The sequence below is a fragment of the Solea solea genome, chromosome 4, assembly GCF_958295425.1.
Source record: "Solea solea chromosome 4, fSolSol10.1, whole genome shotgun sequence".
In the NCBI taxonomy this organism is placed as follows: Eukaryota; Metazoa; Chordata; class Actinopteri; order Pleuronectiformes; family Soleidae; genus Solea; species Solea solea.
This window is the reverse complement of record NC_081137.1, coordinates 4,593,909-4,616,974: the sequence shown is the minus strand read 5'-3', so window position 1 is coordinate 4,616,974 and position 23,066 is coordinate 4,593,909. Positions and strand designations below refer to the sequence as shown.

At 41.3% G+C, this 23,066-nt stretch overlaps 1 protein-coding gene across 1 annotated transcript in view; it reads left to right on the top strand.

Moving 5' to 3' along the window:
* Positions 1-712: 712 nt before the first annotated feature.
* mcama (melanoma cell adhesion molecule a) overlaps positions 713-23,066 on the top strand; it is a 41,915-nt gene continuing 19,561 nt past the window's right edge. The window contains exon 1 of the mRNA XM_058628067.1: positions 713-912. Coding sequence (XP_058484050.1) covers positions 849-912 — 64 coding nt within the window. The 5' untranslated portion in view covers positions 713-848. The remainder of the gene's footprint in view (positions 913-23,066) is intronic.

The window sequence follows — 23,066 nt, the reverse complement described above, 5'->3', positions numbered from 1 at the left end:
CGGATTTATCAATTATCAAAATAATTGACGATTGTAATCGACTAACAATCGATTAATCAAATCGTTGCAGCCCTAAACCTAACTGCAACCATCACATCTAAGTGCCTAAACCCACTTAATATCAAGTTATAATGACTTATTTCTGTATGGTTTTTGCACCATAAATACATTTATATTCGGAACTATTTATCGCTCCATATCAAAACAAACACTTTTATTTTGAAATTATGCGAACTATCATCATAAATATTATTTTTAATGTCATTTTCTCAAAAAGTTTGACTTTTTTTTTTTCATTTGACCGGCCCCTTAGAAGACACTCAGTGGCCCCCAGGTCATTTGACATTGAGACCCCTGTCTGAAACAAAACCCAGGTCTTAAGCCCCAAAAAGCCCTTTTAAAGATGTGAGGACCTGCCAAAAGGTCCTCAAATCTTTAACACACACCCACACTGCTATTCTTCTGAGGACACAGCATTGTTTTCCATTCATTTAGACAGCTGAAACAAAGTGTTATCCCTAGCCTTGCCTTCTTAGCCCTAATCTTAACATCTTCTGATATCAAGTAATGAGGTTCTGCCTCATTCGGACCAGGAGTTGGTTTACACGAGGACTGCTGGTCCCGACAAGAGGATCAAATACAAGCACACACACATAGGCAGAAAGCGCCACAATAGGACCCCGCCAGTCTGAGACTTTAATTGAGCCCCCACCTCCTCCTCCTCCTCCACCACCACCACCTCCTCTCCCCCCTCCTCCTCTGTCTCCTCCTGGCTGCGGGTGAACTTCTCGTCGACACGCCACTTCACTTCAGTTTGTTTTGGACTGGATACGAGGACCAGCGCAGACATGTCTCTCCTGCACGGACCGTTCGTCCTTCTCTTTCTTCACGTGAGCCTCCTCAGCAGCAGCGGTGAGTCCATTCAAACCAAAACACGAGCAAACTCAACGACAAAACATAAAACACGCCGCTTTTTGTCGTCTTTTTTTTTTTTTTAACAAAAAAGTGTTAAGTCAATGAAGGACGGTTAACCTGCTGCATGTCCTGGATGCTCCAGTGACATTTAAAAAGTTTATTTCTCCAAAAACAAGCAGGTTTTACTGAAGTACTTACATTTTTCAACAATATAACAGGGAATGTACACATTTAAGAGGAAACGGATGTTGTATATTGTTGTGTTTCCACAAAAGTACCACTTGTTATCCTCCCGTAGCATCTTAGTTTCTTGCTTTGGGGTGTTTTCGCCATTGTTAATTATGTAAATATGCAAATAATGACTGCGTAATTGACGCTGTTAACGGACCAATTAACACGAAAAAGGAACCCATGTTTGACCTGCATTAGACGTTTGAATGTAGTGGGTGTTTTTTTTGTTTTTTTTTTAAAGGCTTTCTGTCATAAACTGTTGTGGGTACAGTCTGAATGGTTAATTTAAAAAAAAAAAAAAAAGTTAAATGCAGCTATTGTTAACATGTAAGAAAAAATAAAAAATAAAACCACAGCAGTTTATGTAAAACTGCAGAGAACTGAGCTCAGCATCTCTGAGTCAGAGATGGTTCTCATTAGTTAAACCAAACTGTAAAAGCAAAGTGATGGAAGACGCTGGTTCAGTGGGAGACTGACCACTGTGTGTGTGTGTGTGTGTGTGTGTGTGTGTCTCTGTGTCTCTGTGTGTCTCTGTGTGTCTCTGCATTACTCATGTTGTTGGTTGTTGGGTCATAAATCTGTTGACACAGTCACAGTTTGAAGAGCAGGTCTCAGTAAAACCATCCAGTTTAATGGTAAATGGTTAATAAAGGTTACAGTAAGCAGTCTTCTGGTATTGAGACGAGACCAAGACCCAACCAAGAGCAAAGAAGGGCAAGAACCAGTCAAGCTACAGTGTCCACTAACACTTTCTTGATCTCTGATTTTGGTTTAGTTTCATCCTCACTTCTTAAAAGTCTTGATCTTAGCATTCTTTCTGGTGACTGGTCTATGGACTTGGTCTCAGTCCATAAAGGTCTTGCTATTTGGTACACTCAGGTCTTCTTGAGATATTTACTGTCGTTTAAAGTTTTGTCTTGGGTACACTCTGGTTCTAGTCTTGGTCTTGACTCAGTTCCAGTTCCATGAAGTCTTCGTCTAGGGTACATTCTGGTCCTCTTCTTGGTCTTGACTCGGTTTCAGTCCCATGAACTCTTGGTCTGGGGCACACTGGTCTTCTTTTTGTGGTCTTGACTACAACACTATTTGAATGAAGTCATGGAGACACAACTGTGTTCTCCATCTGTCCCAGCGTGGTATCTCAATCATGTCATGATAGATTCCTCTCAAATACTTACTTGGACTCAACGATGACCTGATCCGATACTGGTGGTCGAGATTAAGGGTCATGGTTGCTGCAACCTCAAAAACTATTTTTTTTGCCTTCTGATCGTTTTGTGTTAAGAGCAAATTAACTGTTTAGATTTGGGTGGTCGGTCAAATATCACGGTCACAGTAGCCTCATAAAACATGCTTGTGGCCCCTTTTCAACTCAACAAACATGTTATACGAGTCAGCAAAATATGTTATGGACTAAAACTACGAGACATATGTGAAAAGGCTGGGCGGTAATTCTAGTCCTAACTTGTGTTATTGCTTTTGGGATGCACTTTTTTGAACTGTTAATTGCTTTGAGATGTTCATCACTTCAGGAGGCTTGGTTGGTTAACCACACCTGTCATCATGCGCCCTGTCAGCCTGTGCATGCCTGAAATTTTGTCGTCGTGTGTTGGCCCGATGGCGTCCCTGGCGAGCTGGCTCTCACCCAATGCCAGCTGGGATTGGGACCACCTCTTCAATCAACCCCCTCCCCCCTCAAAGGCTAAGTGGTACAGATGATGGATGGGTGGATGAACGGACGGCATACCAATGTGACTTTGTCCTTCCAACAAATCAAAAATGAAATAAATCTAGTTCATGATGATGGAAAATAGAGAAACACACAGAATGCACTACTAAATCGTACCACTTGATTAGCCTGAGAAGACTGTTTATTTTGAAAAAAAAAAAAAAAAAAGCGCTCTGTAATTTACTTGGTGACCCAATGGATTTTCTGCCCATTTACTAATTGATTCATTAACTAATCATTACTCATCTGGTTTATGTTTTGGTAAACTAAGGTTACGTTAACATAAGGAGGATAGCACTGAGAGCTAATGACACACGCTGTTAGATGTTAGTAATAATGTTGTTTCAGCAGAATATATAAAATTCTGGGTTTTTATGCAGTGAGCATTTGTTATTACTGGAGTTAAAGCGTTCAGCGTGATGAAGTACAAAGCATCACAAATTACTAATCCTTTCTGACGCAAACCTCATTATTATGTTGTTAAATTATGCCCACACGTACTTGTTGTTTACTTGCAGCAGAAAAGCAAAGTTGCAGTATACCCTCTGGCTGCTGCACTGTTGCATGCATTTCTGTCAGTAAAACACTGTTATTGGCAGCTAGTCTTTTTTCACCAGTGTTTCCCCCTGTTCTGTTTGAGAGGGATGGGTAAATGGGTAAAAATAAAGAGCTGCACCATGATTTACATTCTATCGCTCTGTCTCAATCACATTGACATTGACAAACACACCCATCTGTTTGCAGCGCACTCCCCGTCATGCAAACTCTGGATTGTTATTGTCATTGATTTCGTTCACTCACTGGCAGATAATATTTTGACACCAAGTTTCTCTGTGAATCCAGGAGATAATTAGAAAAAAATAAGCTTAAAACACTCAGAAATGGTGCAAAGAATCTAACTCACTTGGGAAGGGACTAACACTTGGGAAGTCCAGCAATGTGTGATTAGGTATTCCATTTATTTGCTTAGAATATTTCCAGGCTTGAACAAGTGCTGCAGTGGCAGCTGAAGCAGCGAGTGAGCGAGAGAGAGGGGGAGAGAGAGGGAAGGGCAGGAAAGGATAGCTGTTGCTAATAAACAGGGAGATTTAGGAAGACAGCCAATATGCTGCTGTGTGCGAGCCAGCTAGCGCACAAGCAACAGGTGAGATTGACAGTAAACACAGACATGGAGCTTTATCCCGTGAGTGGCCACCATAAATAGAATCCAACAATGTGTTTACTGTGATGGATTATCTAACCCAAGCAAACCTTACTCCACATAATTAGACTGAAACCTTCTTTCAGCGTCTCACAACAGGACCACACTCACTACGTGCTGGCCTCATCCCTTTTCTTCTCCTAAATCTCTGTTTTTCAGTTCATCAGCCTTGTCTTATATGGATTACATCCATTTAATCCCTCATCTCCCCTCTACCTCCCTCAGAGACAGAGTAAAGCTGTCTGTTTTTGGATTAGAACACTGGCCACTGATAGAGACCCAGGCCATTTTTAAGAGCTTCTTAGCCAGACTCTGTCCAAACGGACCTCCTCCCTAATGGACCTTGAAGGGCACTTACCTGAATACAATTTGTGGCTAAAAGCATTGCTGCTGTTTGGAAATAAACCCATCCTGAGCATGAGAAGAAACCCAAACATGCAGCTCACTTGATGCATTGTACACCAAACCCTATTGATCTCAGAGACCTGGCTTCATCAGTATGATGGCCATGTTGTGTGACAGGAATGGGCAAGTGGTCCGGGCAGTAAATCAGCACGGCGGCAGAGCTTTTATGTTGATATTTACAGAACTGAAAGTAGTCACAAAGGACTGGCTCACTTAGTCCGAGTCATTATGAAATTCTTTTAACCAAACAAGCCTTTATCTGTAAATATATTTGAATGTCTTTATGGATTCTTAAACTCTTGTTTGGCTGTTAGCCAATTACGTAGACACCCAGTAAAATGTGCTATTGCAGAAGCTGAAGTAGCAGGGAAGTAGTGAAATGAGTCATAAGGCATCCCCGTGAATCAATCTCCTCATGTAAATAATGGCTGCGCTCCCTGACCTCTCCTTCATCCGTCTCTTTGGCTGAATGCCTGCACTGGTCGGCTGCTGGGTGTGTCTGGATGCAGCAGGAAGTGCGCAGCTGTTGGCGGCAGTTGTTCGCATGGGATTAGGGCATTTGCCTGAGTGATAGCCGGGCATGACAGCCATATAATCTAATGTACTGGCTCATTGTTTTCATTAAAGAGAGTGGGCTGTTTGATCCCTCTGGTATTATAACGTTGACGGGCTTTAACATCAGGCATATGTAAACTTAATCAGCCAACATGTGTGTCAGCACGGTGAGCAATCAGATCCTATACATCCTGTTGAATTACCTCACTTTACTACGTTCAGTGAATATTCCAGTCAGGTATTCCGTTGTTTTGTTTGGACTTAAGTTAATGGGGTAACTGTTGTTTTGGCAAAATATCAAACTCCTCGTACTGCATATTGGTATTGATTTGCTTAGGAACCAAAACCAATATCTTTTTGTAAACTTAATCAAGTGCTTTGATGTTTTTGTTTCCAGTCAGGAGCACTTAGAGGGACTTTTTGTGGCCCTAGGCAAAAGCGAACTGGTGGTCCCCCATGGTATCCAAACAAAACCTCCCCTGCTCTCCACAAAATGTCAGATTTTGTTGAAAAATGGTTGATCAAACCTCGAAATTATGACGTTCTCGAATGTCTTATTTTGTCCACAAACCAAAATGAATCAGTTTTAATGATTTCTTTGCTACATGGAGCAAGGAAACCAGAAAATATTCACATTTAAGAAGCAAAAAAACTCGGAAACCACTCAAACCAATTGAATTGATGTTTAATTTAGTAATCGATTAAGCGTAGTAGCCTGACTTTAGTGCACTTCATTCATTCAATTCAATTAATTTGATTCATTCATTCATTCATTCATTGCCACTCTGAATGCTGTGAAATTAAGAAGCTAGGTTCATAGGGCCTTGGGGGGGTGGGGGTGCCTGACCGGGGTGATGTTGCAGTCACAGCAGACTACATGTTGTGTATATGTAGTAAGTGCTTTCACATTGATGCCCAGTTCTTTATGCTTGTAGTTTTAGTCTGTGGTTTAAAGCCTGTGCTTCTAAAGCATGTTTTGGAAAATCAAAGCCAGAGCTGTTTAGCTGGCAGGAGCAGAGCTGACATCCACCCTTAAGCTTAGACCGAGGGGTTTTCAAGGGCCTTGTCTTGTATGTGCAGTGTATTTACAGTCAGTGTATGGTTGATGTTTGAGTGGGATTTCATACCCAACAGCTGCCTCTGTAGTTTGATCCCTGGCCTCGTGGGAGGGGAATTTCACTTGCATCAACTGGTGCTGAAGATCTGCCCCGAACATCTCTGACTGGTGTGTTATTCAAAGACCATCATTCAACACAGCAACAAAAATCTATACGCCGAGCCATCCACCCTGGAGAAGATAAGACCTGTTTTAGTAGCGAGAGATTGCTGTTTAAGCAAACACAGTCAAGGGGAGATATATGAAGTCACTCTTGAGGAGGAGGAGGAGGAGGAGGAGGAACATCCATTTGCATTCGGGGTGTTAGGAGCCCATGAGGGAGTATAGTACAGAGCACTTAACTCTTATCACATGCTGTGTCAGGGCCGAGAACAATACCTCCAGCTCGACACCACCTTTTCTATTTATTTATTTTATTAGTATTTTTATAAAGTAATAGAAATGCTGCAGGGTTCCACATCAGAGTACTTTTTTCCTCTCCCTGTACTGGGAGAGTGCTGAGAGGGTTGTTTCTTATAAAAAACCCTCTTTCAATCACAAATATTGGATTTGGCTGCACCGCTTGCACTGGATTGATTATTTTCTACTGTATACAGTGTTGAACGTGCTGTGTGAGGAATGCAGAGCTTCAGGATGTTTATGCCTGCTTCGATAGTTCAGTTCTGCTCCACAGGCATGTCACGTTTTTTTGGATAGAATGTGGACAACCAGTCAGTTCTCGTTGTCTGGCTTGTATCTTAAACTTGAAGGTGTCTCTTCCTAACACAGTGTGAACACAACACTTGGACCGTCACCCAAGTGGGATTTGTTTGTGAGACTTAACCAACCCTTGATTTATGAAATATAAGACGTTTTGTTTAGAGAGAGAGATTGTAAAATGCACTCCCAGAAATTTAAAAACAAACATCCCTAACTTTAGTGTCCTCTTGCACAGTGGGCTCTGGGAATTGATTGTTCTGCAGTTTATTCAAGCCAAGATTCATTAAACATGCACATCCCTGTAATGGAAGATAAGTTGGAGTAGTAGAAGAACACTCAAAACACTTTATCTCACAGGTAGCTCCAACAAATCTTGCCCTCAGCCAAACTGCAGCTAGACTTTTTTTAAGACCCTGCTAAAACACTGTTGAAGGACTGTGTATTATTGCAGTTTCTCTAAAATAACACTATCCAATTCTTTAACCTAAGATGGCTCATTGACTTGTAATAGGGAGAATGGAGCCTAATTCATTCCCACTCTGCACCTGAACATTAGTTCTTGCATTCTGTGCTGTAAGTAGGCAAGTTTGTGAGACACACGTCTGCTTTCACTGCAGTTTGTTTGCAGCAAACATCACAAAATTTCCCTTAAACTTGCAACACTGCGGTGATGCAATGTTTGATTTGTGAACTGCAATGCGAGCCCCTCAGGATTGCGTGTACAAATGTTATTCCTCAAGCCTGCTGTAAGCGAGAAAACTTTTTTCCTTCATGAGGAAAAAAGGTTGCGCACTCAATAGTTTAGTTTCACTAAAAGCATGTCGCTGATTAGTTATCACAAGCGCAGCACAGGGTCAATCAATCAATCCATGTCACCTCGGCTGAATCACACACACCCTGTTGAATTTCATCCTCTGATCAATTTAGTAAGGAGGTAATTTGTTGCATGATGTAATGTGTCACTCTTTTTCTCACCCTGTTAATGCGATCAGACCACTTATTCACGCTGACGTCGCTTTCAACCTGTGCGTGTTTCGCCACTTCACTCATGACATAAATATGTCACCACCATGCAATGTTGTTAATGTTATGTTATTTCTTTTGAGAATCAAATTGCCTAGATGGTATCTACTGCAATGTGATGCGGCATGCTGCTGAGCAGTGTCTTCAGACAGTGATAAGTACCTTTTAATTACACAAGATTATAGACGTGACAGATGATGATGGAGTAAGAATGTGAGCAAGAGCAAGGAGAAGTAATCTAGTCGTCACATTATCTTTCACATATCATCTGTAACTTCTATATTACATTAATCCCCTCTTGCATTGAAATAACCTCTTTTGGAATGCTGTCTTCATATATATAGGGTTAGTACAGTATACTACAGTTGGCAGAAGACATGGTATAAATACATTTCCTTTGTTTTCAAGTAAGATATTCATTAATAGAATCCCAGTCTTAATCAAATTTGGACACATATCTCAAAAACTCAGCTCAGGCACAGATGTACCATCTGCACATGATGTCCCTTCATATTTAGAAGGCCCATCTGTGGGGCACATGGCACTCTCTTGGGCCTCAATCCAAGTCTTGGCAGGAGTCCCATCAGTGCCAGAGGGAGAGACAAAAAAAAAGAAGAAGAAAAAAAAACAAAAAAAAAACTGGAGTATCGCCTTCATTGAGAAGCTTTTCCTTCCTCCCTTTCCCACCTCTCTCCCCCATTTGGTCTGCAAACAGAGCTTAACCAGCAGCTGCACACACCTGATGCCCAATCCATCGGACGAGGCACATTCTGGTGTGGGGGGTCAACAAGCAGCGGCTCACGTTACAGAGAAATCGTACACCACAATGGTCCTTTACCTCCTTCGCGCCGTTTTCTGAGGCTTTCTCAAGTCCCCTGTCTCTGCATACACCTCTTTCATGCCCTCTCCTTTGCCTTTGTTTGTTTTTATCTTTGCGAGTGCAGTGGACAGAGCCTGAGAATATTTACTTTACTGATTCTTCTGAAATAGGGGGAGGACACAGGAAAAGCTTTTATGCAAATAACCCTAATAATGGAGACAGACTTAATAAGACTTAAATCTGTTTAACTTTCAACCAACTATGATCTTTGTGAGCATTAATGAGAATATTTGTGTAAAATGTTAAGTTGATGCCACGTTGAGCTCTTTTTAGTTGGCTCATGAAGCTGGCACTGAATAATATACCACCCACGTGGAAAGCCTATGGTTTATTCCAGGCTGGATGGCTGGCCAAAATCAGCAAGTGCAGGAGATCCTTATGCCAAAAAAAAAGAGAAAAAAAGATTGACACTTCAGTTTGGACGTGCTCATGCCGACTCATGCCAGATCACGAGTTTGTACTGTAAATGTATGTTAAAAAAGACCAGTGTTTTTTAAAGAATTAAGGAAACACAGGCAATATTTCTCAACCTTATCGGACATTTTACGGACCAAACAAGTACTCGATTATGATAAATAAACATTAGTTGCAGCCTCACAAATCTATATTCAATCTTATGTGTTTAATCTCCGACTAAACAAAAGCTTTCTATTTTACACATCGTTACTAGAGTCATTTTCTTTTAGTTTCTTAATACAGAAATTGTATTTTTCTAACAAATACATGAGTGTGTAAATCTAACAAGTGTGTCAACCAGAAATACCACATGTAAGTCTTGAAGTTACTTGTTTTTACATCTCACAGCTCCATGCATGTGGCCTGACCCCGGGGCTTAATAACCCAGCAGGAAGAATACGGCGCTGTTACCCATTAATCAGGAGGCTGTTGAGTTATAACTTGCTGTAAAACTGTCCTTAAGGAACTTGCTCTTGAAAGCTTGAAAGCACAGATTCCCCCTTTTAACTCCTAAGGGGTTGAGGTGTGTGTGAAACGTGACCACAGCACGATGTCATTGGTTGGAGGTTTCACTTATACCTGCAAGTCTGCAGTCTTGTAAAGGATATGAGTTGGGTTTCTTGGCAGAACAATGCAAATACCACCATCTTGTCTCCAGTATTTGCTCAGGGCACCACGTCATTGTCCCGAGGAATGTCATATCCTCCGATTTCTTTTGTTCTCGGGCTTATGTCAGGCTGCCAAACCAAGCAATGTGTAAGTGTCACCTTGGCCTGAAGAGCCTGCGAAAGTAATTCAGTGTAATATTCGGCTCATCACCTGGATCGAGTTGCTCAGTGATATAATGGGTTTATGGCAAACATATAATAGGTCTATTTGTGTATTTCCTGACATTTGAGGGGCAAAGGGCACAGATGCTGCATTAACACCTGCTGATGAGAGTGATTTATTATGACAGCTTCCCGAAATATCTTCTTCACGTATCAGATTTCTTGTTTTTAATCAAAGACACTTGAGGCAGTTTTGCTGTTTTTGAGTTTGACTTTTTTTTGTTATAGTCCTATGATCATGATCGGGTTTATTTCTTACTATTTTTATTGAATATAATTAGTGATGGAATAGAGGGTAGTAGACAAAGACATACACACACAGCAATAAGTGAGGGTAGAAAAGTATACTTTCTGTAGTCTCAGATAGGATCTAGGCAATGATTCTGCCTTTTATTTACGAAATGAAGATGTCTTTAGATTAGATTTTTAGGCTACTGATTATTTCATATCAGTAGCCTCAAAAAACATGCAGTGTACTTACGATTATGGGACTAAATGTACTTTTCCTTCATCCACGGTACAGGATAAAGCTCACGGTTGCCTGGCACTGTGCCATCGACTTACCTGTCCCATTGACTTGCATTCACATCTGTTGTCAAATTAAAATGTCTGTCTGACTTTGATGGTGAGAAGACATCTCCTGCGTTCAGTGTGTACATGTGCAGATGAATATTCATGATGACCCTCAGGGCTAACCATGCGTCTTTCATGGCGTTTGCCTCCCTCTGCTAATGGGCTGTGCCATGCCATGGATATGGCATACATCTGCCACTGCTGTGGGTTTTTTTCCTGATGAGTGTGTTCATTAGGAAAATCTGTGCAACCTGCTGAGGGTTTCGATTTTAATGCTGGTTTTCATATGATATTTCCAGGTTTTTGCAGGATTACAGGGTTCCTCGATGCTCAAAGATCAGTGCAGCGGTAGAGGGCCAGATTTATCTGTCCTCTCACACTTTGTGTGGGATTCTAGCCCTTCAGCTGATTCATGGTGCAGGCCTAATTATTTTTGTCTTTCTCTTGTTGTTCATTTTGTGGTTTCAGGGCAGTTGTTTGCCAGATTCCCCAGAGGGCTGATCTCTTTGTTACTCGTCCCTCAGGAGAACCAAGAGAGGCAGAAAATGTGCTGGTGGAAGAAAACCAGCAGCAACTGTTGATCAGGCAGTGGAATTTATCTGGAATATCTCCAGTCTGTTTTTGTACTTGACACCATTGTAACACAAATATTTGATGGAAGAGTACATTTGTATGGTGAGGGTTTCATGGGTGTCAAGCATATTGATGTGGAACTCAATAACAGACTTTGCTCACAGATAGGAATCAGATGCTCGAGGGTGATGTCCAAGTCGCAGACAGGATTTATTAAGGAGCCACAGTTGCAGAGTTGACTTTTGGGGCAATTTCTTGTCTGCCAGACCTAGCCAGTGTCTTTTGAAGACGTGTCTGATGAGAGCTGTAATGTGATCTCCTACTTCAGATCAAGTTCAGCGTCTGGAATCTGCCCTGTGGGCCTATTTCTGCCAAAACTTCCATTTAAGAAGAAAGAAGTGTCAAGGCTCCAAACTAAACTAATTCTACCCCATGATCTGTTGAAGCTGGATCGAGGACTCTCTGAACTCTCATCTGGGTTTCATTCAGGATGATACCAATAAATCCTGCGGTTTTCTGCTGAAAAGGACCATTTAGGTTGTGAGATTAGAGAGTTGAGTATCAAAGTCAGTCAGTGCTGGAGATAATTTAATGAATTACTCTGTTTTCCATGTGATTTTTTTTTTAAATAGTCGTACTTTCATTTAATTTATGGCAAAGTCCAAAGAAATACCTTCCTGGAAGTTTGTTAATCATCCGAAAACTAAATATATGATCATGTCGAACAAAAGCCAGAGCTGGAAAACGTTCAACATAAAAACGTTGAGTCAAAGTCAAATGAAGACATCATGGTTACCACGATGGATGATTCATCTCTCTGACTGTCAGCGTCACACTTCAAACTAAATTAGAATCGATGCATGTTGTCAAGGGGAGAAAGTAAGTGAGACCAAAATCAACCTTCAACACGTTTAGGTTTTATTGGTGCGGTCTGCGCAGATGGTGTGAAATAATTGGATTGGACATTGTAATTGATCCACGTGAAAGGAGTTTAAACAAATACATAGTTTAAATTCCAATGGGTTACACAACAGTAATTTTCAGATGATGCTGACGATTGCTGTGGCTGTTGGAGGTTAAACTGTTGCTGTTGTGGCCATGCTTCTTTCATATCACTGGCATTGCAACATGTTGAAGTTGACATTCTGATTCTAATTTGAACTTTTATTGTGCGGCTGAGTCCCTGCATAAACTACACAACAGATGCACATGGGGTTTCGCTGTTGGGCAGCTTGTGTTACTTCTGTCTCGCTGACTCTTGTGACCCTGAAAAAGTAAACCATAATAGTCCTGGATGTGAATTTTGGCAGTCCTAAATGCACTTTTCAGCTACGACAGAACCTTTCAGTTTCCCCAGATGTGGAGACAAGAACATGAATCTTATCTTCGCAAGTCTCCCTGCAGTTTTTCTGACAGAATCAGTGGGTGACGGAAGCAGATCCTGGTGTCAGACTGCCTGCATGTCTGCAGGTGGTTTAGGAATCTCTGCCCCCGCCCATGGTGACTGGAGGTGGTGGATGACGTGATAGTAAAAATGACCTCTTGACTGCTTTTCTTGCCGTGCTGTGAATAGCAACGGTCCTGTGTGTAAGAATTGATGTCTTCTGCAGATGTCTTCTTCTTCAAGAAAGAAGTTAAAGTCCATTTGTTTGAGATAACGATGACCTGAAAGAATGAGAATCTACACAGACATTAGATCATTTTTAATTTCTGCCAACAAACCCTCATAAATGTTAAACAATGGACCACTAATACTGAGCTGGAGGAGGAATTGGCCTCATGTTGAAGTTGTAGCATGTCATCCTTATCTAATATGCATTCATATTGATATTACAGACCCCCATCCAGAGTCCTGTATAATTAATGATGGCTCATGATGTCATCAGCTGAGCTGCTTGATTCAGTTTCTTATGTTTTCTTATTGTACAGAATTAAACACAGCTACCTCCAGTCAAAATCACGTCCCAAATTTTCCAAGTAAGGTTAACGATCAGAATAGCTGCCGAATAAATCTCTGTCTCTGCAAACACCCCCCTGCAGGGTTGGAGGAGTCATGACGCCATGGGCTTCCTCGACCTCCAGCCAGCTTGGCATCTGCTGCCCAGCAGAAACCAGGAACACTGGTATCGACAGGCATAAACAAAAAAAAAACACACATGAGTTAAAGGGTACAAAACACACGGCTAATAATAGTAAAAAACACAACAGACAATTAATATGGCATTAAGACTGATAATTCATTTAGATTATAATATTCTTCTCCCATTGGAAATGTCATTTAGATCTCCCTGCCCCCTGCTGTGCACGCCGATGCAGTTGATGTACGGTATTTCCATCACTGATTCTAACCCGGAGCTACAGAAAGAGGGAGCAACACTCAAACACTGCCCTTGTCATACTGTAGTATACAAGCACTAAGTATAGTGAGTATAAGATCAGTCTTGTTTACGCCGGCCTGGATTATGCCACATTTTTGTTGTGTTATCTTATTCTTCTGGGAACCTTGGTTATTTTCTTATACCTATATAATAAACTTATACATGCAGCTGTATTCATTGCGATGGTTGTAGCCTCACCTCAGAAAACTATATAACTACTAAATCACTCTAAAAATGTGTTTCTCTGCAGTTATTACGTACATTAATATTCATGCAGCTCATATCTAAACTCGCATTTCTGTTTAGAACTACAAAAACGTGTGTATGTACCATTAATAAAACATCTGATTACTGTTTATACATGCTAAAAAGCTGCATATATTAAATGGTAAGTGTTACCATGACTGTATAGCACACAGTGATTGGATTCTAAGGTGAAAAACATTAGCTTTACTCTGTCTTTGGTCTGTACGTGTTATTTTTGGTGCGTTGCCTGCTTTTGCTCCAGTTAATCTGTTTGGCTCTAAATGAACAGTTTCATTTACTGTACTCACTGTCACCTGAGCAGCATATTCCTCACTTCTCTATTTTTAAAAATACATTAAAACCCTTTTTTTATTCTTAATATCTGCGTCCAACAATCACACAGACTGAAAGCACTTATCGCAGTGTGGGATGCAAGGGCTACACCGGAGAGAGACTGCTTGGGAAGGTGTCCTAATTGAATTGAAGTAAAATTGCATTTGAGGCTCAGGCATTCATCGTGCATTTCATTACACTGAAAACACCGCTCTGATTCGATTAACCAGGTCTGACCGTAGCACAAGGCACAAACATCAAACGCCTGTTTAGAAGCTTTGATATAATCAGAGTTAATAACACTCCATATGCACTGTCTCGCAACTCTTTTCCTGCCGTGTGATGACGGTTAGGAGTTGTTGAGTGATTCGCTGGGTCGTCTTAGCTCACAGATCAAGGCTGCTGGTACGGATCTTTTGAACTTGACATTTCAAAAGGCAGAGAGGATAAAGAGATGCTTAAATATCAAATCCTCCCCCACACCCTCAGCACTGATATTGGACACTGTTAAAAGATTAACCGCCTAATCAAAGAGGAGTGTTCCCACCAGAGGATTTTCCCGGTGTGCTTGTCTGCTTAAAAAGTAAATTAATGCATGGTTCAGCATAAAATTGGGTTATCTAACTTTTATCTCATTTGGATTCCTACCAAGCTACTGTCTTTTCCACAGATGTTGGCTAATATGGTGCCTCATTAAAGGCACTCTGCATATTTAAAGTTTCCAGCTTTATTGTTGTCACTATGAGCTCTTATTCTTGCAGTTGTACTGACTGTTGTAGACAATTTATCTGCAGAAAATGCACAAGTTGTGTCGAATTCAGTTTCCTTCGGAGGCTCTTCCAAACGATGTACGTTGTGAATGTGAAGTATAATTTTGGACCTGCAAGCTAAACAAAATAGTAGGGATGAGCAGATAACATGATAAGTAGTAAGTATCAGTCCAATACGGGCCAAAAATATGTCAATTTTAATGTCTGGCACTCAGTTAGAGCATTTTGTTTTTAAAGCTGTGTTGGTAGTTACTCAATCACCGTCATGTCAGTCACAAAAAAAGAGATATGAATCATCCCTTAACTACCATCTGTAGTTGGTCCTTAAACATGGCATGAATTGGGAGAAAGTTGTAGAAAGTGCAGAACTTTTTATAGGTGCACAGGTGTGTGAAAGAGGGAAATCCACAAGCCTTTCATTGTGTGTGGTCTCGTGGTAATACTCAAAGTTACCCTCAAACCTCCCGCCTCACACACATACCAACTCCCCCCCCCCTTCCTCTGTTCTCACTCCTTCTTCCCACAAATCATTTGACAAATGGACAGCCCACAGGTGTTTCTGTAAGGCTCCCCTCCTCAGCTGCTCCTGTCCAACACAGCATGGTAATGGAGGGGCGACGCTCCTATTGTTCACAGCTGCTTGTGTCAACGTGATATGCCTACCTCCTCCATCCTCCCCTGCACAGCAGGACACAGTGCCACCCGACGACTGGGAATCCAGTCATAACCACAGCCCCGGCTCAAGGTCTTGGCACGCTGTGGCCGAGTGAATAAAACAAGCGGTGGATATTGTCTGCCCAGCCCTGAGAACTGGAGTCTCGCAGTCTAGAGATCAAGATAAAGTAGGCGTACAGGCTGCTCGGTGCTCTCGTATCAAACAATGTAGCTGCTTATGAGTCCTGAGCACAGATAATTCTTTGTTTTTGACATTGTGTCTGACCGACTACAGGGCATCTGAAAGTGGAGAAAGTGTTTTTTTGTTTTTGTTTTGTTTTCTGGAGGCAAGGGCTGTGTTTTGACGTAAAATACGCGCAAGTTTGTTGTGAAAATACAGGATTTTCAGTTCTGTGAGGCGCGTCGATAAGGTGGTTTGACCCTGTGACTCTCACACACTGTGTTTACATGCCCACAGTGGAGAGGAATTTGGGAAAACACACGCGTGAAACACAGTGAACATTTTGTCACAATAACAGCTGTGATGTAATTAGAAGATCTAACAGGATTTGCTGGCTAAAATTATCTGTCAACAGAGATTAAGATGCACAGAATAATCTGGTGATATTTGTTGTTGGTTTTACTTACTGCCTCTGTTTAGGCTTCTTGAACATAAATGATGTAACATTGTTTGGTTGCTACATCCTTCATCTGAAAACAGTCTCTGTCAAGCAAAACTATCAGACTGAGGGAGCGTTTGTGTGGATACAGTTGCAGCACAGGTGCAGGGATAAGTAGTGTTTATTCAATCTAACTGCTGGGTGACAAGTTTTTGTTTTTGTGGATGCTTCTTTGGGGTGTGTGTTTTCACTCACACCCCAACCTCTCACTTTATCAGCTCAATATTGCTGTTACCTTTATCTGAGAATGTCACCGGGCGACACAAGCTCTATTTGTTGTGGTGGTTGGCATTTATCAAATTGATGCCCAGGGAGATGGCCACAGCATGTCGCCATGACCTGGCCGCTCGAAGGCAGCTGATAACACGATTGTTGCCATCACAACCCCCCCAGTGTTGTGAAGTCCTGTCATGTTGCCGCCAAAACGGCCGTGCTGTGTGTCCGAATGCCGTCAGTAGCAGCGAAACCCCACATGTGCTTTGTTTGCTTCCCATCCCTGCCCTCCTCCTCCGCAGGCTTCCCTCCCCCACCCCGTCACTGTCTGAGCCGCACTCTCCTTAACCTGCGAGTAATTGTCCTTCACCCAGTCACAGAGCATCTCACAGCTCACCAAAGCAATGATTTACTGATTAACTAGACAAAACACTGACATCCAGAGTCATTATCTCACCCCAAAATCTCTGTCTTTTCTTTTTCATCCTTTTCTTTGTTTCCTATGAGTCCGCTGTGTTCGGGCAGCTGGAGAGTGGCTGGCTGATTTGGTTGATAAGACTCCAGCACAGGAATATATTCACCAACCCACACATTCTAATGCAGACCCTATCAGTGTTTTTCATCTTTCTCTTCTCTCACAACAGCTGCATGCATGTGTGCAGGACATCAAACCTGCTTACCGCTGTGAAGTAAAAAAGTGATAAAAGATCAAATTTCCTTTGACATCACGGGCAGTGACATAATAGAGTATTGGTATTATTATTTTACCTTTAAAACCTTGATGGACCACCTGGCCGAGAGCCATTAAAGAGTTACCTACATTTACAGTGAATGTTATGGCTACATTTGTGATATGGTGAGGTCAAACTATATGGGTTTTTCTATGGCTGATGCTAATGTTAAGAAATCAGGGTATAATTGATATTCTTTCCTCCATCTGATTAAATATAACTGTTTACTGATAACAGATAATGATGACTCTGCAACATTTATTAAGTTTCTGAAAACAAACTTATTTGTATTATTTGTAATAACTGGCTGGTTAATAAATAATAATAATCGGACAATGGCAAATATTGGCCCAACTGATTAATTGGTCTACTTCTAGGTCAGATTCTATGTAATAATTACAAATATAGCCATACTCAATGACAAGCAAAGCCAAGTTGGGGATTTGTAGAATCATGGTGGGAAATCCAATCACATAACTAAATAACAGTTGTCTTTTTCAGTTTTTTGTGTCTTGTAATCTCCTTAACCTGATAAACTTGTTTTTCTAAATTAGTTTTTAATAAATTAGGGGAAACCTGAGACTTTTCCCGAAGATTGGTCAGATTTTACCATTCACATTTGACACACACAACAGTGTCTGAGTCAAACTAGCTCACAGCAGCAGGATAATGTTTGGGACATCCAGGTGAAGGAGTGACACCTGGCTTGAGTGTTCAAGAGACGGGACCCTTGCCCACATGAAGGTATCAGTGTTCACTGTATTTTTCCCTACTCACTGATTTATCTTTTTCATTTGAACATTTGTCTTTATTTGATCCAGCTTTCTGTCATACACTTCTGAAAACACTCCACTTTCTAATTTGGGAGGTATTTGGAACGCTGCCCATTTCCACACCTGGCCTATCGCTCTTTTAAATCAGGTGGGGGGGATGTGAGTGCATGTGTGAGTGTTGTTGTTAGGGTGTTGTTAGTGGGACTGGCCTGGGCAACAGGGAGTAGCCTCGACTCATCATTAACACAGCAGTGCACCTGTGGTCACTCTGCTATTCTCTTTGAGCGCATTAAGGTTCTCGGCGGGGGATTTGGGAGGGGGCTGGGGTTCGCCATTTTGATCCTGGTTGAATTACGTGTGGCACGCTCGCCCGACAGCTCGCCTCATGTCTGGTAGATGTGATAAAAGGAGAGGGGATGCACAAACAGGCCTTTGTTGGGGACAGGCGCTGCTTGAATGCTAATAAACTGATGGTACAAACAGACATAGGCTTTGAAAAAACAAAAAGATAAACATGGACACACACATTCAGAGCAACAGACGTTAATGAATTGGACGTTGCTTGGGGTTTATGTGAGAGTGTGTGTGTGTGGGATTGATGTGTTATTTCCTAAATCACCATTTAAGCTGTGATTGTGTGAGATTTGTACGTGAAAGCTCAGCTGACTCATTGACAATGCAACAGAAATATCAATAGATATGGCCTGTTTGCATAAAAGATTATGATGACCAGAGGAATTAATCATCCACACTGTTGGTTTAGAGACTTTTGCTATTTTTCTGCTGCAGTATTCAAGTGTAGAAACTGGTTTAATAACTTAAAGCCAATTTATCAATTTCTATTGGCATTTAGTGAGTTTGGAAACAAAGAGACTGAAGAAGCCTCTGGAATGAGAGGTGAAACATCTTTATATTTACTAAAACAAGTACAGAATTATAATGACCTGGATGACTCAGTCTTCCAAAAGTGGATGTCAGTATGAAGATAGGAATTAACTGAACATTTTGGCTAAATAAAGGTATCAGTCAAAACTTCTGAGGAATTATTTGTTCATAGAGTTGACAGATCACCCATTTGACACATGATTAGATTGACCGTCGAGAAGAGATAATGTAAAGAAACACTCTCACAGTGTAATCTGTCGACCTTCACTTGGTGCTCGACTCCATTCCTATTCCCTTGAGAATCCAAACTTCAAGATTAACATGACTGCTTACTTTCCATTCCCTGTACTAATGCAAAAACAAGGGACTTTGTTACCCAAGATAAAACTATATACAGCCATGCGATTAAAGCATTTTAAGGTCAGCATAAGATAAGTATGATAGTCTTAACAGTTGTTTTGAGATGTACGGCAACACTTCAGTTGGTTTGCACAGTTCTATCTTCAGGGATGAGACAGAGTCCTTCTCATTCTGTCTTAGTCTAAAAAAATCTGACTAGTCCCACTTAAATTGGACTAAATTGAATTTCTCAAAGTCAGACAGACCAAATCACACAGTTAATGTGGTTAAGGGTCGTCTTACTGCATGTTCCATACTTCTCGTCCCTGGGTTTTGATCCAGAAATAACAGAAGTTACAGACAACGGACACAGTGAAGGAGGTGATGGGTTGGCAGGGAAACCTAGAAATTAGAAGAAATTAGAGAAATACAGTAAATGTGTTATTCTTGTCTCACTATTTCAGAGAGACGGATGAAATCATCTTGTCGTGAGAGGTTGTGCTGAGTGATAGAAGTTTGTGCCATGACTGTGCTTGGATGTGACTAAGAGTTTCTTAAAGCTATGAACATCCCCTTTGTTTTCAGGGTCCATGCATTTATGTTTCTCACAGTAGTTCATGCTTTTTTTCTTCTGGCAGCTGGACTTGGTTATGTTTCCTCTGTATGTGCACTGATCAGAAGTCCTGCCAATTTAGTCTAGCATGGTGCTTTGGTGTTTGTAAGAAAAATAGTACTGATTGTATAAGTCCTTGTGGGACATATCATATGATCCTGGCCAGCTACCTACATTCATGTCATAATCCTCTTTTTGTATTTTCTTCTAACTGTATTGACAGCTGACCAAAATAGACAAGAATGTCCAAAACAATATTGAAAAAGCCTGTTGCACTCACAAGAATGGGGTTTTTATTCAAAGTTAGACTGTTTCTGGGACTTGAAATGGAAGCACTTACCTCAGACCAGCCTTTTGTCTTGGATGGTTGAGGGGAAGCTGATTGACTTGGCTCCCAGTTTGTAGCTCTCAAGGATATTCAGCATGGTGATGATGACCACAGGGACTGGGATAAGAAGGCCTTTGTGAGAGCACAGCAGCAAGTCAGTCTGCTGTCGTCAGCGACTCGATTGGCAAAAGGTCTCCTATTTTTAGCCCGGGCCTCGTACCTGGCCCCTTTTACCTTAATGTCTTGTCTTTCACACACTTTTAATTAGAGACGAAGAAATAATCACTGCGGTTTCTGGACGCTGTCTGACTCGAAATGTCATTTTTGCCCACTCTCAGCCAATCTGGATTACCCGACATGTTGATGTATGCTAGGTTAATCAGTGTAATCAATGCTTCATGCTTGTGGTCAGGATTTGGTCCAACGATACCAAATCCACATGGAGGAAGGAAGTCATAGATCCTCAAATTGATATTTATGTTTGAGATGGAAACCAAAAACATTTTAAGTCAGTGTTTCCCCCAGAACTACAGGATTGTGGTCAGGAGTATTTCTGGATATGTAACTGCATTTACACTTGTTCCCTGTTCACTTTCACCAACTTTACTAGCAATCAGCAATCAGGTGGTTGAGAATTGCTATTAGGGTTAATGCTATATTTTGATTGGGTGTTTTTTTGGTTGGGATGGGTAGGGGTTATTTGAATTTTATCAATTCGGATTCCAATTCTTATTCGTATATTAGCCGTGCGTGCTAAGCACCAGCTCATATCTAAACACAGTAGCTATGACTTTGCTGTGATGCATGACGCTGCCAATACAGGTACATAAAAACACATCCTTTCCTTGCAGACACATAGTCTTTGTTTGCAAACAATTAAAATATAAACAAACAAATACATATTTATATTTTAGCTGTTAAACTGTTAAACAAAATTCTAGTTTTTCTCACGTGAACTTGGTTTCCGGGCACATCCAATTCTGCTTTGGTTCATATTCCTAATTCCCAACCCTAGTTTGTAGCAAGCTGGGTATGATGCATTTTCATGTTTTAAGCCGCGGGGCAGAGTTTCTAGTAAACTGTTTCCGTATACTAATTCTCCAAATTTGTTTTTGTTCTGCTGTAAGCTAAAGGAACACACCCCTCCTTGTTGTAGATACAGTGTTTAACCCATTGACCTTTAATTAGCCATCCTGTGGCTGTGGAGAAACCTGCATGCCATGGCCCAACAGCTCTGAAGGGGTGGGGGGATCTATTGATGAGCAGTGGGTGCGCGGGAACAAGCTGAACTCGTTGCTGAACATCAGAAACCAGCATAAATAAAACATAAATGTTGCTCCTTTAATGAAAACTCACCCAACGGGTGTGATGATGAAAAATTAATGTAGCTGCTGAAGAACTTGCTAACCAGCGGGGATGATTAGCAATTCCTTAAAAGCCAGTGTTGACAAACTGTTGAGAGGGTGAAATATGTGGTGAAACCTGGCATCATGTTTTTGTAAGTTGTGCTGTGAGGGCATAAAGATGCCGAGGGAGGCTTAACATATTTATTAAAATAATGAATATGTTCCATTTACTGGACACTGAAATGCAAACATGTTAATTTTTGACAACTTGTTCAATAAAATATTGAAATATGTGCAGATAAAACCCTTAAAACTCTTTAATATGATTTCAGCACAGCAAAGCAAGATAGATTTTTTCTGTTGTTTTCTTTGCACATAGACCATTTCTGAGGTAATTTATTCATCATTTGGTACGGTCGCCTTTATGGCTGGTGGTTGTAGCTTATTTTAGAAGCTAGTTTAATTTAACAGATGATGTAGCTGCCATCAACACCCGACTTGTTTTAGTCACCTGAAAACAAACTATGGCTCCTTCAATTAGAATTGGGTTGTCCAGAATGTTGGAAACTCGACTATAATTTTTTTTTCAGAAGATATGTTCATGATACGATTCATAATTGGTGCGACCAGTCATTTCTGCATCGTTTCATTCTCTTATTCTCTTTTGTCACACCTTTTATCTTAACCCTATTGCAGTGTAATTTGTATCAGATATTGCACTTTTGCAATTTTGCAATGGAATGTGCAGCCCTACTGTCTCATGTGTTCAAACATCATCAGCAGCAACACTGAAAAAAAAGGTCTACTGTCCTGCACAAAACAAGGCTTTTGCATTGAAGGTCAGTTTCCTTAAATTCCCACTGGTCTTGAGCTGAGTGGGGCCACCACAACATTGGTCATGAAGGGTGAGGTGTGCGAGGTCCTGACCTGGAGCTGTCGAACGCTCTGCTGCATGAAAAAGGGGGAAAATCACTGAAGCATAAAGAGATGCCTTTGAGGAGATTTGCAGCACTTCCTTATCTCTCCATGTGAAGAAAAAAAAAAAGCCCGGGCCCTTCACTGCCATTCTGTGTCACCTGGAGATCAGACTGCTGTGAGATTTGTGCCAGATGCTGCTTCTGAAAGAACAGCCACATCAGTGGAAGTGGAAGCTCTCATCTCCTCTGCAGAGCTGTATGCTTTCACTGTGTGGGCATGTGTGAGTGTGCTCTTTGATGTTGGGAAGTACACTGTGTCCCCCAGGTGTTCGAGGACACACCAGGGCTGCATATTGAGAAATCCTCCTCCCTGTCATCCACACTTACGTGCTAGCTTTTTACACCCCTCCGTCCTCTGAGAGACCCTCTGTGGACAAACACAACATTGATTCCGGGAGACTGCAGCTCCTGACAGAGTCTGAGGCTCCATCCACTCCATTTAAATGCATACAATCTGCTCGGGATACACCTGTGTCCACATTAATTCAGAGAGTTTTGGAGTCACAAAAAGGGAGAAGTTGAAAAACTTCACTTGTGTTTGCAAACTCTGGGGCTGAATTTTAGTCTGAATGGGCACAAATGGAAAGCACAGTAACCTGCATTCATTTCCCGC